This window comes from Bos mutus, chromosome 16 (genome assembly GCF_027580195.1).
Source record: "Bos mutus isolate GX-2022 chromosome 16, NWIPB_WYAK_1.1, whole genome shotgun sequence".
Lineage (NCBI taxonomy): Eukaryota > Metazoa > Chordata > Mammalia > Artiodactyla > Bovidae > Bos > Bos mutus.
Window position 1 is genome coordinate 38,633,996 of NC_091632.1, and position 15,285 is coordinate 38,649,280.

A 15,285-nucleotide genomic window follows, 5' to 3' on the forward strand; every position below is an offset into this window, starting at 1 on the left:
TAGCGATTACTTCCTGAGTCCTCCCACGGCTGCGCTGGGTCAAGGGCAAACACCACAAGGGAGAACCAGCAGTGTCCTTGCAGGCCCACTGCCGTGGCTTTCTCCACCACCTTAGTCCTGCAGCGAGTGGGTCCCTGGGTCGTGGGCAAGGAAGCCTGTGGTCCACCCGGATCCAGTTGAGAGGAGGCAGGCGTGTTGTGAGCCTGATAATAGCTCCACTGAGACCCACAGAACCCCAGGGAACTGCAGCAAAGCCCAAATCTGCTCACCAGCTCTCGGGGGCAGGTGACAGTGTCCTTGGAGCTCCGGCTCTCAGGAGGACCAACCATCACCACAGCGTGTGACCCAGCAGCACATGTGGTTACCTCCCCGGCAGACGGGGCCGTCCGGAGCTTCCTGATCACTTCCTCCCACTGTATTTGTATTTGGAGTGTCGGTTTGTTTAGAAACATGCTATTGTGCTGGTGCTAGGTTACTTCAGTCGTGTCCAACTCTTTGCAACCCTATGGACTGCAACTCTCCAGGCTTCTCTGTCCACGGGACTCTCCAGGCAGGAATACTGGAGAGGGTGGCCATGCCTCTCTTCAGGGGGTCTTCCCGACCCAGGGACCGAACCTGTCTCTTAGGTCTCCTGAATTAGCAGATGGGTTCTTTAGCACTAGCGCCACCTGAGAAGCCCTGGTTTAGAAAGGGGTAGTAATCTTGAGAAACTGGATTTACATTCGCACACCGGCTCCAGGACCACATGGGGCGAAGGTGCCACGTCTAATAAGGGCACAATTTGCGACCTGAAATTGCTGAGGCTTTTGTGCCCGTCCACGAGACAGAAAGTTACAGCTGGCGACCGACACATGGCTACGGAGCAGAGTGTGCCAGTCTCTCAGCTGAGTCTGACTCTGCAACCCCATGGACTGCAGCCCGCCAGGCTGCTCTGTCTATGGGATTTCCCAGGCAAGAATACTGGAGTGGGTAGCCATTTCCTTCTCCAGGGGATATGAAGCCAAGACACCCCCAAATCTGCAGGGCTCCCAAATCAGCTAGGCAGCCGCCCTGCCTCCCACCATGCAGACTGATCACACTGTTTGACCCCAAACCCAGGTCATCCATCAAAGTCCACAGCACCCGGTGCTTCCATAACCCCGAGAGCACCAGTACTTGACCGTGGAGCCAGGGGTCAGGGCAGCCCTTGGTCCCTCAGGAGGCCTTAGATACAGTGGTCACACGCACAAGCAGGATCCCAGGATAAAAAATTCTGAGATCTCTAAATGATGAAAAGCAAGTGTTGGTCTGCTCAGTGTGTCCGACTTTTTATGGCCTCGTGGATGTAGCCCGCCAGGCTCCTCTGTCCATGGCATTCTCCAGGCAAGCATACTGGAGTGCGCAGCCATTCCCTTCTCCAGGGGATCTTCCCAACCCAGGGATCGAACCCAGGTCTCCTGCATTACAGGCAGATTCTTTACTGTCTGAGCCACCAGGGTCAAGCAGCAGAAGCGCCTGGCACGAAAGGAGTGTCAAAAAGCTCGTCTGAGCTGAGAAGCTGCAGAGCACAGGGACGACCCTCTGCCACAGAAAGACTCCTGGGGACCCGGCCGTCACGCCTCAATCCGCAGCCTCACACTTGAACTCGGCTGTGAACACAGAGGCCCGGGTGTCGTCCGGGTGTCTGCTGGCCCCACCTCTGTCCCCTCAAAAGGCCCATACAGCCATTACCGCCTCTGCCGGCCCGCGCCTGCTGCTTGGCTCAGAACAACCAGTTTTATAAAGAAATAAAAGCCATGACACTTTTATTTTTCTTTTTTCAGAAAACCGCAGACTATACAGAGGAAAGCACGGTGCGGCCGCTTCGTACAAGTGGGCTGCGTGCAGCTTCAGCGCTTTGTTATCCATCCCTGCTCGGTGACAGCGCAGCCTCCCAGGCTGGCTGTCTCAGGCTCCTTCCCACCGCCTTATCTCTGTCTTGCAGGCAAAGTATGAAAATGACAATTTAAGATAACACATAATGGAGCTAATCTTTCTTCCAAAGATAAGATTTTAAAACCTGGAGTCACTGCATATTTGTGGGCTGGTGAATTAAATATAAAAATAGCCAACACAATCTCAGAGGCAGAAGAAGGTTTCTAGCAACTCCCCTCTGTTGTGGGCGCTTTTGAATAATGTCTGCTCCTCACACGCGGCTCATTTATTTCTCTAGGACCTAATTGAGTTTTGCTGTTTCCATATTGTCTGTTTTCCAGGCTGCCTTGGATCCGACAGCTGTAAACAAGCGAGCAGAAGCCTCAGACCCAGCTTAATGAGCTCCGCGCTGGTTCCCGCTGCTCGGCTCCGGCTCTCCGCACGCGTCAGTGAGGCCCATGGGGCTGCAGGCTCTGAAATCAGGCTGGGCTGTAAGGAATGGAAAATTCCCCAAGAAAGCGACAGAGAGGTTGGAGTCCAGAAGCCTCAATGGCTTGGCGGTGTCCTGCTTTCAGTCCTCCCACGGTCCCCTGGAGGGGATGGAGTGGGCTGGTCACTAGCCCCATGGGGCTCATGCTGCCCTCTGCCCTGAGGCGGGAACAGGCAGGCCTGGCGGGCCTAATGTCCCCTGTCCCATCAGGGGCTTAGTGGAGACCCGAGAATGTCCAGGCAGGACCATGCCAGGGCCAGAGAGGGCTTTCCTCGGTGCCTCTGCTGAGCAGCTATTGGGATACCATCTGACATGAGGTCAAGGTGCTCGACTCTGAAGGAGAGCATCCCTATGCTCCTCTGTCCCTCTGCTCCTCTGTCCTTCTGCTCCTCTCCCCGAGCTGTGCATGTGGAGCTTAGGAACAGTTCTCTTGTCTCTCCCCCACGATGAGGCAGTGCTATGAGCTGACCAAGCTCTCTCCTGAAGCCAGGCATCTTATGTGAGGATCATCACAGAGATGTCCCATGCACAGTACAGGAAACAGAACCTGGGCAAGACCGAGACAGCAAACAATCCCAAACCCCAACCAGATATCAGGAATGCCAAACAACCAGTGCCAGGGAAGGCTCAGTGGTCGAGGACAGAGGCTCTGGGATCATGGCAGGCACTCAGTGCACAAGGCTAGACTCAGTGGTCAGGACATATACTCAGCGATCGGTGACAGACGCTCAGCGATCAAGGGCAGACTCAGTGGTCAAGTAATGAGAGCTGAATTCCTATCAAGAGCTGCTGCCCATGTGCCCACTGTCCTGAGGGGGCTCACGCCCCAGATGGGAAGCAGAGTGGCTACCCGGGAACAACAGTCAAGCTGCTGGGGGCTCTTACCCACGTTGGCCAAGGTCAAGTGCAGCTGGCCCTTCACCACTGTGTGGACGTCGATGGGTCTGACGCAGCCAAACTTGGTCATGTCTCCACTCACCACCATGGCGTCCTGCTCGTATTCAGTCGCCACAACCTCCAGCTCGTGCGAGACCTGCACGGCCGGCCGCCCCTGGCGGAGAAGGTGCTGCAGAGGAGAAGACATGGGTCAGAGGGGGGCTGAGGCAGAGGCCATCTGCTCTGAAAACCCAAGTCCTCGATGTTAAAGACTGATGTCAGGTCTTTAACAAAGTGCATCCCGGTCCACCCACTGAGCAAACACAAGCAGGCCCGGCAGCCCCGCATACAGCCCCCTCTGCAGGGGGAAGTCGGGAAGTGCATGACAAGGGGTCCCTGAGGAAGCCCAGTGGGAGCCCTGAGGAGTCTCCACTGGGCCTCCACACAGGGAAGGCAGGGGGCATGCCAGGCAGGGTCGGGAGTGCTCCAGAGTGGCTGAAAGATGGGCAGTGGGTCTAAGGAGGGACCACAGGACAGACGGAGCCAGGTCAGGAGAGTCTCCAGGCCAGACCCAGGCTCCGTGCCAGGCCAGGCAGACCCAGGAAGTATAGGGATGTTCTGGAGCCCACTCTTCTCTGCTAATCAACTTTAACCCCTCAGTCCTCAGCCTGAGCCCAAGGGTAGTGGGGCCAGGAGGGAAGGAGGGCTGGGCCCCTCCTCCTGCATGGCCTGGAGAAGGTGACCAGGCCTCTCGACTTCACATAAAAACAAAAGCGTGGGGCCAGGTTAAGTTCCTGCTTCTGGAATTCTGGCCCTGTCCCCCCAGCATCCGTCCTCTGTCCATCTCTGGGGTGGACACACTCAGACCAGATCCCTCCTTAGCAGGTCCGGGGGCTTCCAGCTGCATAGACCCTGCTTGCTCAGCAGTGCTTGTCCACATGATGCCAACACAGGCATGGTTCAGGAGTCTTGGTGGCCAGATGGGGTGAAGACCCCTCCAGAGGGACACTGGTCAAGGCAAGAGGTGACGCCCAGCTGCCCAGGGAGCAACAATGGCAATAAAAACAGGGTATTGCTTCTCACCTCAGAAACTGCAGAGACTTTTCTAAAAGCTAATAATCATAAAGGGTAGGACGGTAGTAGCTCAGTCCTCTCCAGCCGTGGACCCCACCCAGTGCTCTGCACACACTGCCCCCGGCTCCTTCCACTGCCCTGGGGGCGTCACCCACTCAGGGGTGGGTCCTGAGACCCGGGGTGGGGGCAGTTGCAGCCGGGTCAGCTGAAAGAGGGAAGAAGGGAGGGAGGAGCAGGTGGCTCTCTGAGGATGGAGAGCACAGGGCCAGAGCCACTGCAAGGGGACAGGCAAGTCCCAGAGCCATGAGCTCCTCAAGGGGACAGGGCGCTGAGGAGCAAGGGGGGATGGGAGCGGCCCTGCAGGTCTCAGCGACCAGCCATGCAAGGCTCAGGCAGGGCAACCTAGGGGGCTGTGGCTGGAATCCAGAAGGAAAACAACTATGGGGCTTCCCTGGTGTCCAGTAGTTAAGAATCCACCTTGCAAGGCAGGACCCATGGGTTTGATCCCTGCTCCGGGAACTAGGATCCCATATGTGGTGGGGCAACTAAGTCTGAGCACCACAACTACTGACCCAAGCACCACAACCACTGAGCCCAGGAGACACAACTACTGAGCCTGAGCAGCAAACCAGAGAGACCACACGCCAAAGCAGAAGACCCCACATGCCGGAACTAAGACCCGATCCAAGCGAATAAATAAATAAATAATTTAAAAAAAACAGGGGATGAAGGAAAAGTGGATGAAGGACAGAGAGATTCCAGAGCTGTAGGGATGGCCCTGTATCCTCTTCCGCTCCACCCCAGGGTGGAGGCTTGGGGGGCAAGCCCTCAGGACGGCACATGGGCAAGTGGATGTGACCGGGGCCTGGTCTAGAGGCTGCCGTGTGAGCCCATGCTGACCCTCTGGGGTCCTGGTCACACGACAGGGAAGGTTCATGGAGAAGCCCCAGGGAAGAAAATTGAATTAATGTGTAGATTCAGTTTTAGCCTATGAGGAAAATAGAAAGCACAGTTAGAAAAAGGATGAGATTCTGATTCTCGTGATTCATGGCACTGAGAATAGGCATCGGGAAATACTTCCCCAGCCCATCACTCACTCATCAAGTCTCCATCCTGAGGGCGCACCTCGACGGGCGGGCCCAGCCCCTGGGGAACAAGGCTGACCCCTTGCTGCTCTCAGGGAACTGCCATGCTCACCGTCGAGGGAGCAGAGCCAACATTACCTGCTCGACTGAAGATCTGATGACTGGACGGATGTAGGCTAGCTTGATCAAGTTTAGGCTCTGTGAACATCGCTTCCTTTGGAGAAGGCAAGGACTCGGCAGTATTTGAATTTGTGAACCAAGAAGCCAGGCTGATGCCCAGCACTGGGCAGTGACCAACACCGCCAGGGGACAGACCTTACAGGAGAGACTGTGGGAAAAACCTACCTTCAGCTGAACGGCAGCAGATCCAATGAGAAGCAGGGAGTCCCCATCCCAGACGTCGATCTGCAGGGTCTGCATGGCCAGGTAGCGGGCGAACCAGCGCTGCTCCCCGGGTCTCAGGAACCCGGGGTCCACCAGGTACTTCCGCTGAAAGCCCGGAGACCCTGTGCAAAGAGGCCCCGAACAGGCCCAACAGTAACTGGAATCATTTATCATCTTTATATACTTGGAGGACTTTCTGCTCTGGGCATGATGAAAAATTTCCACTTCTAGCAGAGCCGTAGCTTAATAAATATATTAATCAAAACATTATAAAATACCCAAATTAACGATAGGAAGAGTGGTGTTCAGAAGACTATATTTCTTTCCAATATATGCAATAAGCTACTCCTCAAATAAGATAGATGTGTTTCACCAAGTCCTGGTGAAACAGTCAATGCTGAACAAGGACAGATGCCCTGATGGGGCCAGCCAAGGAGTAGGAAACCTGATGCATAGGATTTAGGGAGAAATACCATCTACTTCTTCTGTTCAAACTGGGACATTTAGGGACTTCCCTGGCAGTCCAGTGCCTAAGACGTCACCTTCCAAAACAGGGGGTGCAGATCTGATCCCTGGTCGGGGAGCTAAGACCCCATATGCCTCAGGGCCAAAAAGCCAGAACATAAAACAGAAGCAATGCTGTAACAAACTCAAAACTTTAAAAACATGGTCCACATCAAAATATCTTAAAAAAAAAACAAAAACAAAAAATTTGGACATTCACCAGAGACAGAAGATGTGATAGGTAGAGAGACAGATAGAGAGATAGATATACAATGGAATATTACTTGGTCGTTAAAAAGAATCAAACAATGCCATTTGCAGCAACATGGATGGACCCAGAGATGATCACACCAAGCAAAGTGAGTCAGAAAAACAAATACTATATAATATCATTCATATGCAGAATCTAAAACATCTACAAGACACAAACAGACACACAGACATAGAGAACAGACTTGGGAATGCCAAGGGGGTGAGGAGGCAGAGGAGGGAAGGACTGGGAGTGTGGGGTCAGCAGAGGCAAACTGGTACATACAGGGTGGGTAACTAACAAGGTCCTGCTGTATAACACAGGGAGCTATATTCAATATCCTGTGATAAACCACAGTGGAAAAGAATATGAAAAACTATATATATATATATATGTATATATGTACAACTGAATAACTGCTATACAGCAGAAACATATGTTATGTTACAACATAACATTGTAAACCAACTATACTTCAATAAAGTTTTTTAAAAGCTGGGATATTCACACACAGGCATGTGCAGAGCCTAAACTGAAACAGAGCTTAGCACACAGTGCTGAGCCCACCCCAAGTCACCACCCAATCCCAACACACCCAGTCCTACAGGAGCCCAGGCCTTTCTGGGGTCCCCCTGGTGTCAGGCTTATCAATATGAGATGGGAGCTGGACTGTGGCTCCTGCCTTCACCTTTTCAAAGTGGCATCATCATTAATCCTCGATTGACAAAAATGTCACTGAAATCACCATTAGTTAAAGTGCAGGAAGAGCAAAATGGGGGTGAGAGAGTCAATTCCTAGGCAGGTTGATAAGAAGTCCAGGATCCCCAGAGAGGAGAAAGGGGTCTGTGGCTCTCAAGGAGGAGACAGGGGTCTGGAATTTTCAAGGAGGAGGAAAGGACAAATGTCTTTTTTCTCTACATTTCTTAGTCTTAATCACATAAAATGCTTTTTTCTCTAAGCCCAGAGCTGATGAGTACACAACAAACAACTCAGCTTAAACTCTGTATTAAGGGCTTTCCTCATAGGTCAGTTGGTAAATCATCTGCCTGCAATGCAGGAGACCTGGGTTCAATTCCTGGGTCGGGAAGATCCCTGAAGAAGGAAATGGCAACCCATTCCAGTATTCTTGCCTGGAGAATCCCATGGACAGAGAAGCCTGGTTGGGCTACAGTCCATGGGGACCCAAGAGTTGGCCACAACTTAGCAACTAAACCACCACCACCAAGGATTATATAACAATTATGAATCCTACTTGAGGACAGTTTCTCCTTCTTGAAAACCTTCTGACTAATCCTGTTATCTTAACATGTATATTATGAGAGTGGATCTGGTAAGATCTTTCTATTGTTAGTTCTAATCCTGTCATCTTAAAATGTAAATTGTGGGAATGGGTCTAGTAAGATCTTTACAACCTTGAGGAATTCTTTTGATTTATTGTAATAACAACAATAATAAATTTATTGTAATAATTTAAAAAGTATATAGCTCCCTTCCTAAGACTAGTGAGGGGGGCATTCTCCATCCCCCTTCTGATGTCTATGTCAGATGCTTTCTCTGTCCCTTTTCACTTTAATAAAACTCTACTACACAAAAGCTCTTGGGTGATCATGACTGGTCCCTGGTCCCAAAGCTAAATCTTCTTCTTCACAGATCACAAATCTAACATCATTCACTCGTAAGCTATCAGGGGAAACATACTGAATACAGCAGTTCTTCCCTTTCCATCAACCATATAACAGTATTTTAAAAGCAGTCCATATAATCAAAGCTATGGTCTTTCCAGTACTCATGTTTTCTAGTACTCATGTATACACATCATGTATAATGTGAGAGTCGGACCATAAAGAAGGCTGAGCACCAAAGAATTGACGCTTTCAAATTATGATGTTGGAGAAGACTCTTGAGAGTCCCTTGGACAGCAATGAGATTAAACCAATTCAAAAGGAAATCAAACCTGAATATTCATTGGAAGGACTGTTACTGAAGCTGAAGCTCCAATACTTTGGCCACCTGATGCGAAGAGCCAACTCATTGGAAAAGACCTTGATGCCGGGAAAGATTGAGGGCAAGAAAAGAAGGGGGAGGCAGAGGATGAGATGGTTAGATATCACCAACTCGATGGACATGAATTTGAGCAAATTCCAGGAGATAGTGAAGGACTGGGGAGGCTCAGCGGGCTGCAGTACCGCCAAGGGGTTGCAAAGAGTCAGACATGACTCGGTAACTGAACAACAACAAACCTGGGGAGGAAGGCAGATGTCCACTCAGCAGCCTGAGTTGCCAGGGCAGGCTTAGACCCGTACCCCCTGCAGCCGCCTCGGCCCAAGGGTATCCACATAGCGCTCCCTCCACTCTCCTCAAGGCCAGGGCAGTGGGAGCAGTGAAGCAGGTCAGGACAGCACCCACCGGGGGCTGAGGGGGAATAGAGAGTGGTCCTGATGGGCCCAGGGAACACAAAGAAAGGTCCAGACATGTGGCCCTGGCTCCAGCCAGAAGCACCCCCTGCCCCGGGCAGTGCTGGGCAGGACAGTGCACTGAGCAGCAGGACAGAGGCCACGGGAGAAGCTGGGAATGATGTCACACACGGCAGGCCAGGCCCCAGTGTCCCATCTCCAGTGCCCAGAGCAACTCACAGGGCCAGTGGAGGTCAAGGACCCTGCTGCCCTGCCCCAGCCCCACCAGCCTGGGTATCTGGTCAGTCTCATGACACCCACCCTGAGGCTGCTCATCCAGGTGCCCTGGGGACTGGAAAGAGGACCAGGCAACATGGAAGGTCAAGTTCACAGCACCGAGTAGCACCCACCTGCTGGGCCTCCTAGGCTGCAGAGAAGGAGTATAAGAAGCACCGACCCCTACCCTGGTCAGACTGCTAGCTCCAGAACATGAACTGTGTGGGCTGACCTCCCAAATGACACCACAGACACCCTTCCCTGGGGGCCCTCCACACTCACCTCCAACACCCCCAGCCCCACTGACCCTTCACCCAGACTTGCACTTGTGCCTGAATGCAGCCCATCCCAGCTGGACCCTGCATCTTCTTCCTCAGCCAGATCCTCCTTGCGTCAATCCAAGCTGTCACCAGGCACTGTATCCTCTCGACACCCCGGCTGTGCTCCATCATCACCACATCCCTTCGGCAGGCAGGTCCTCTCAACACAACCATGAATTCACATGCAGTACATGCCCCAGGCCCTGTGTGGGGTCATGTGGGGGGACAGGATGGACAGGCCCCTGCCTTGATGGGGCTCACAGTCTCAGGTGACACACCGAGCCCAGAGCTGACAGTGTGCTGAGTGTCACACACGGAAGCCATCCTTGTCTGGGGGTAGCCCAAGGCCCCTTGTGCTGGACATTTCCAATTCCTCCCCACTGTAGGCTTGGACCCCTTCACTCCTGTCCAGTTCAGACAGCTGGCTCCTTGGTGGCCTTTCCTGAGGCCCAAGCTCCCTGCAGTCCGTCCCATGGCAGTGCCAAAGCACCCATTAAAGAACCCTGCATCATCTCCACCCCACTCAAAAGTCTGCAGGGAAGCTGACCGCCGACTCCCAGGAGCAGCGACACTTGAGGCTCCCCGGCTTAGCTCCCTCACCCTGTCACAAACACCACGCCCCAGCCCAGGTGGGATCCTTGCTGCACCTTCAAGACTTTATATCCCAAGGACCAAAGAATTACAGCAAATGAATTAAGCAACAAATAACAATAGAAAATACCTCCAAAACAGTAGAAGGAAGGTAATATAAAGATAAACGCAAAATTTAATTGATTAGAAAATAAGAAAATTAAAAAATCTGTTTGAGGTACAGTTGTGTGTCTTCAGGAGACAGGGAAGCCAAAATGAGTGTATGGAAAGACATCCCCGTTCCTGGGGAAGGTCAGCTCCCATCCCGTGAGGGCACTTATCCCCACCGTTCATCTGTGAACGCTCCAGAATTCCAGTGAGGAGTCCAACAAGTTTACACGGGAAACCAAACCAGCAAGAATGTCCAGGAGAACCACGCAAGGAAGAACAACGTAACGCCTCTGATAAACAGTGTGACCTTCATGCATAGACATTCTAACAGTCTGGTAAATTACGGCTCACAGGCCAACTCACCATGAGCTAAGAATGGCTTTTACAGGACTTTACTGATGGTCCGGTAGTAAAGACTCCGCCTGCCAATGCAGGGGACACGGTTCAATCCCTGGTCCACAAAGACTCCACATGCTGAAGGGCAATGAAGCTCATGAGCCACAACTACTGCAGCCTGAGCACCCTAGAGTGCTCAACAAGAGAAGCCACCGCAGTGAGAAGCCCGCACGCCACAACAAAGAGGAGTGCCTGCTCGCTGCAACTAGAGAAAGCCCACGTGCAGCAACAAAGACCCGACATGGCCAAAAATAAGTAAGAAATAAGTAAGAATGGCTTTTTTTTAAGTGTTGTGGAAAACAAAAATCAAAAGAAGAAGAAAATGATTACACAGAGATCATATGTAAAGCCAGAAAGTCTAAAATATTTTGTTCTGGCCCTTAAAATAGTTTGCCAACCTCTGGGCTAATGGAACAAGCAAGAAAATCCAAAATCACACTGAATCATTAAAAAAAAAAATGGTATATGATAAGTGTGGCTCTCAAGTTACTGGGGGAAAAGACAAACCTTTTAATAAATAGTGCCAGGTCAATTGGAGAGACATTTGGAAAGAGATAAAGCTGATCCAAATCTGCCATCACACAGCAGGATAAACTGCACAGAGATCAGAAATCTACATGTGAGAAATGAAACCTACACATCCCAGAAGAAAGCATGCACGAGTCTCTTGCAAAGGAGAGAAAGCCCTCGCATCTATGACTCAGGACTCTAGAAGCAACAAAATCCTGACGCATTAGACTACAGGAAAGAAACACCTTTACGTGGCAAAACCCACCCTAAGCAAAGCAAAAAGACGAACAACAAAGTAGAAATCATATTGGCGATTTATACCACAGGCAACAGGCTAGTCCTCCTAACAGAGTTCCCGAAACAGGACAAAAGAAATGAAAAATCTGATAGAAAAATGGAATGGAAATGTGCTGCTAATGACAGAAGACATTCAACCTCATTCATCTCACAAGAATGAGGTTATACAAATCCTAAAGTGTAGCAACCTGGGACTTCCCTGGGGGTCCAGTGGCTAAGACTCTGGGCTCCTAATGCAGGGGGCCCGGGTTCGGTCCCTGGCGGGGGAACTAGATCCCACAGGCTACAGCTAGGAGTCCACGTGACACAACTAAAGACCCCGCTGGCCGAGACAAAGACTGACAGCCCTGGGTGCTGCAGCTGAGACCTGATGAAGACAAATAAACAAATACTCGGGTTTTTTTAAAAGTGTAGCAACCCATTTTGTGGGGGAGGCTAACAGAGGGGAGGTTCAATCCTATAAACCCACTGCCAGCAATCTGCCCCAAAACACACCTTCAGACACAGAAAACCCCAGAAACACGGAGCTGCTCATCGCCTCGTTGTCTGAAATAGCAGAACCCCGGAAAGGCCCAAACCTCCATTAGTGGGATGATGGTTGAATAAACCACAGGATGTGCACCCAACACAGGACAATGTAGCTGTAAGAACAACACAGGTGGTTTCCATATGGAGTAGAACTCGGGAGGATGGACAGTTAACTTTCCATGCTGAACACATGTATTTGGTATGCTACTTTTTGAAGAAGGAAAAAGGAAAAATAAAAATATAAATATTTGCTTAAGCCAGAAACTAGAAACCAGGTTGCCTCCAAGAGGCTGAGCAGGTGGGGACCATCTAAAGGGATGATGATGGGAGGGAGCTTTGAGTGTATATTCAACTATGGTTTTGTGTTTTGAGCCATGTGAATATTCCAACAGATCAAAGGAAAAAGGAAAGAAAGCTGGGAACTCCTCAGCCATCTAGTGGTCAGGACATAGTGCTTTCATGGCCATGGCATGGGTTCGATCCCTGGTCAGGGAACTAAGAGCCTCAAATCACATGCCACAGCCAAAAAACAAAGAAAGGAAGGGGAGAAAGCAAACATAAAACTGAAAACAAACTGAATCAGGCAAATCTGATTGATCATCGAACTGGGAACAGCACACGCTTTTGGCTGCACTCACTCACTCTGCATCCTGTGGGGCACAGCCCAGGACCACAGAACCTTCATCAGCCACATATTGTTTGCAGTCACATTAAGAGGAAAGAGATACAAATAAAATATTTTAAGGAAAAACCTCTAAATTTGAATTAGAAATGTCAAAGTGAAGTCATGTTTTAATATATGCCTCATCTCTGCCCAAGAAAAGGCCTAGAAGCAGTTGAGATCCAGATCAAAACATCTGGGTCATGGCCTCTATCTAGCAAGCATTCACAGTGTGGGTCCCAGGCTCCCAGGAGAAACAGGAGACCCAGGGAACGGGAGACTTCTGCCCCATAAAGCAAGGCCCTAGCCAAGTCCAACCAGAGTGTGTCAACAGACCCAGGCCAACCAGAAGGGCTACCACTGGCCAAATGGGGGGAAATTAGGGCATCAAAAACTAGCAATAATGAGTAAATAAATATCCGAGAGATCTGAGTGCTACCCCAAAGACAAAACAAAGAGCCAGACATATAAAACCTCAACTGTTACTATTGGAGTAACTGTTACAGTAAGTTATTACTCTGAAAATTAGAAATTAAAGGGAAAGTATTAAACATTTGTTCTGTCTTTTTTGGAGGATATAGATGTAGTTCACCATTGGTTGACGAAAGAAAGTCTCTCTTTATAGAAGAATGTCAGCTAATAAAGGGAGACCAAATGCTAGCATTAGAAGAAGTACCACTTCAAAAGTGAAAGTGTTAGTCGCTTGATCTTGTCCAACACTTTGCAACCCCATGGACTATAGCCCACCAGGCTCTTCTGTCCATAGGATTCTACAGGCAAGAATATTGGAGTGGGTAGCCATTCCTTTCTACAGGGGATCTTCCTGACCCAGGGATCAAACCCAGGTCTCCTGCATTGCAGGCAGATTCTTTACCATCTGAGCCACCAGGTAAGCCCTTTGGAAAGTTTCATTAAATAGCTGATTCAGGCAAATCACAGCCGAGGATGTTAGCACAGTCAGAAAAGAGGCTGTAGGGATCAAATATTCACAAGGAATCAAAGAACAGCCCCCAAGAATCTTCCAAGTGCAAATGGAAGCGCCTCCCTCTTCCCACTGGAGACATCTGGGGTGGGTGCCCCAAGGAAGTGTTCACATGAGCACCCCCACAGTGACACAGACTGAGCTTGGTGCCTTCGATGGGATGCACATGCAGCACGAGACTTCAACAATGACATATTCATGCCAAATCCAAAAAGGAGCCTTCAGCCCTCACCCAGCCAGTGGACAAGAACTGCTGGGGACAAAGGAGGTTGACAACTAGGTGCAGAAACTATCAGACACACACAACACGGGACATTCTACGAATCGCTTGGTCTCTTCAAAAAGGCACCGTCATCAGACAAAGAATGCAGGGGACAAGCCTCGATGCAAAGAGACTAAAGAGATGATTGCAAATAATACACGGACCTGAACTGGATGTTGGGCTTCCCTGGTGGTTCAGTTGGTAAAGAATCTGCCTGCAATGCAGGAGACCTGGGTTCAATCCCTGAGTTGGGACGATCCCTTGGAGAAGGGAAAGGTTACACACTCCAGTATTCTAGTCTGGAGAATTCCATGGACTGTATATCCACGGGGTCGCAAAGAGTCGGACATGACTGAGCGACTTTCACTTCACTTCACTGAACTGAACTGGATGTCAGAACAAAAAATAGCTATAATGGATATAAGAGGGGAAATGGGAAATCTTGACTATGAAATTCTTATCATCTTAAGATAGAACTGTGTGCACAGAAAACGGCATCCTTACTTTTAAGTAACGCAGATCACTGTATTTATTTAAAGGTAGTGTCATCATGCCTGCACTTTACTTTCAACTGATTTGGTGTGGCGAGGGAGAGGGAATGAACACATAGATAAAACAGGTATTCCCAATCGCACTGATGCGACTTCTGCAGCTGGGGACACAGGATTAGGACTCTTGAAGGAAGCACAGAAAAGGCGGCAGGAAATGGTGGAAAGGGGTCAGAGGGTCCACACTTTCAGCAACGAAGAGGAGAGCAAGGTGGTGCTAGAGGGTACAGACCCAGACACTGGTCTGGTGGGAGATGCCCCCAGCCATGACAACCCAGGGATAGGAAGATGAACGTGAGTTCTTTAGGACAGAGGATGCTCTTGGCTGACCCGGACTCCAGCCCTCACACTAAGGAAAATCCCACTAGATGAAAACACCGAGAGAAGGAGGTTAGAGAGACAACAGCCTGGACAAGGAAGCAAGGGGAACAAGGAAAGACAGTCCCATGCATGTGGTGCAGAAGGACAAGGGCCAACACAGACAGACAAAATGACCACGGACTCAGGGGAACCTTCCTGAAAGGAGAGGGGACGGTAGAAAGAGAGGAAACTCCAGAGGCACACCCCACTCGTGAAGAAAAAGAAGAAACAAAAAGGAATTCTTCTCACAATGTAGCACAATGGATAATGTGGCAGAGGCGGTCGCGAGGCCCACCGGCCCCAGGTTCAACAAGCTGTGATTCCTACTACAGGACCTCATGAGCCTGCTGAGAGCTGCCCACTTGGGAGCATGGGAACCACGTCATGGACTCTAGAGACCAGGACGCAGACCTTGAGAGGAAGCAGTGCCCTCCGTGAGAACCAGCGGTTGGGGC

At 50.5% G+C, this 15,285-nt stretch overlaps 1 protein-coding gene across 7 annotated transcripts in view; it reads right to left on the bottom strand.

The window, feature by feature from the left end:
• NPHP4 (nephrocystin 4) overlaps positions 1–15,285 on the bottom strand; it is a 138,124-nt gene that overhangs the window by 22,538 nt on the left and 100,301 nt on the right. For all 7 annotated transcript variants that reach the window (XM_070385114.1, XM_070385113.1, XM_070385110.1 and 4 more), the window contains 2 exons: positions 5,764–5,924; positions 3,269–3,449 (listed from right to left, as the gene is read on the bottom strand). In XM_070385114.1, coding sequence (XP_070241215.1) covers positions 3,269–3,449; positions 5,764–5,924 — 342 coding nt within the window. The remainder of the gene's footprint in view (positions 1–3,268; positions 3,450–5,763; positions 5,925–15,285) is intronic.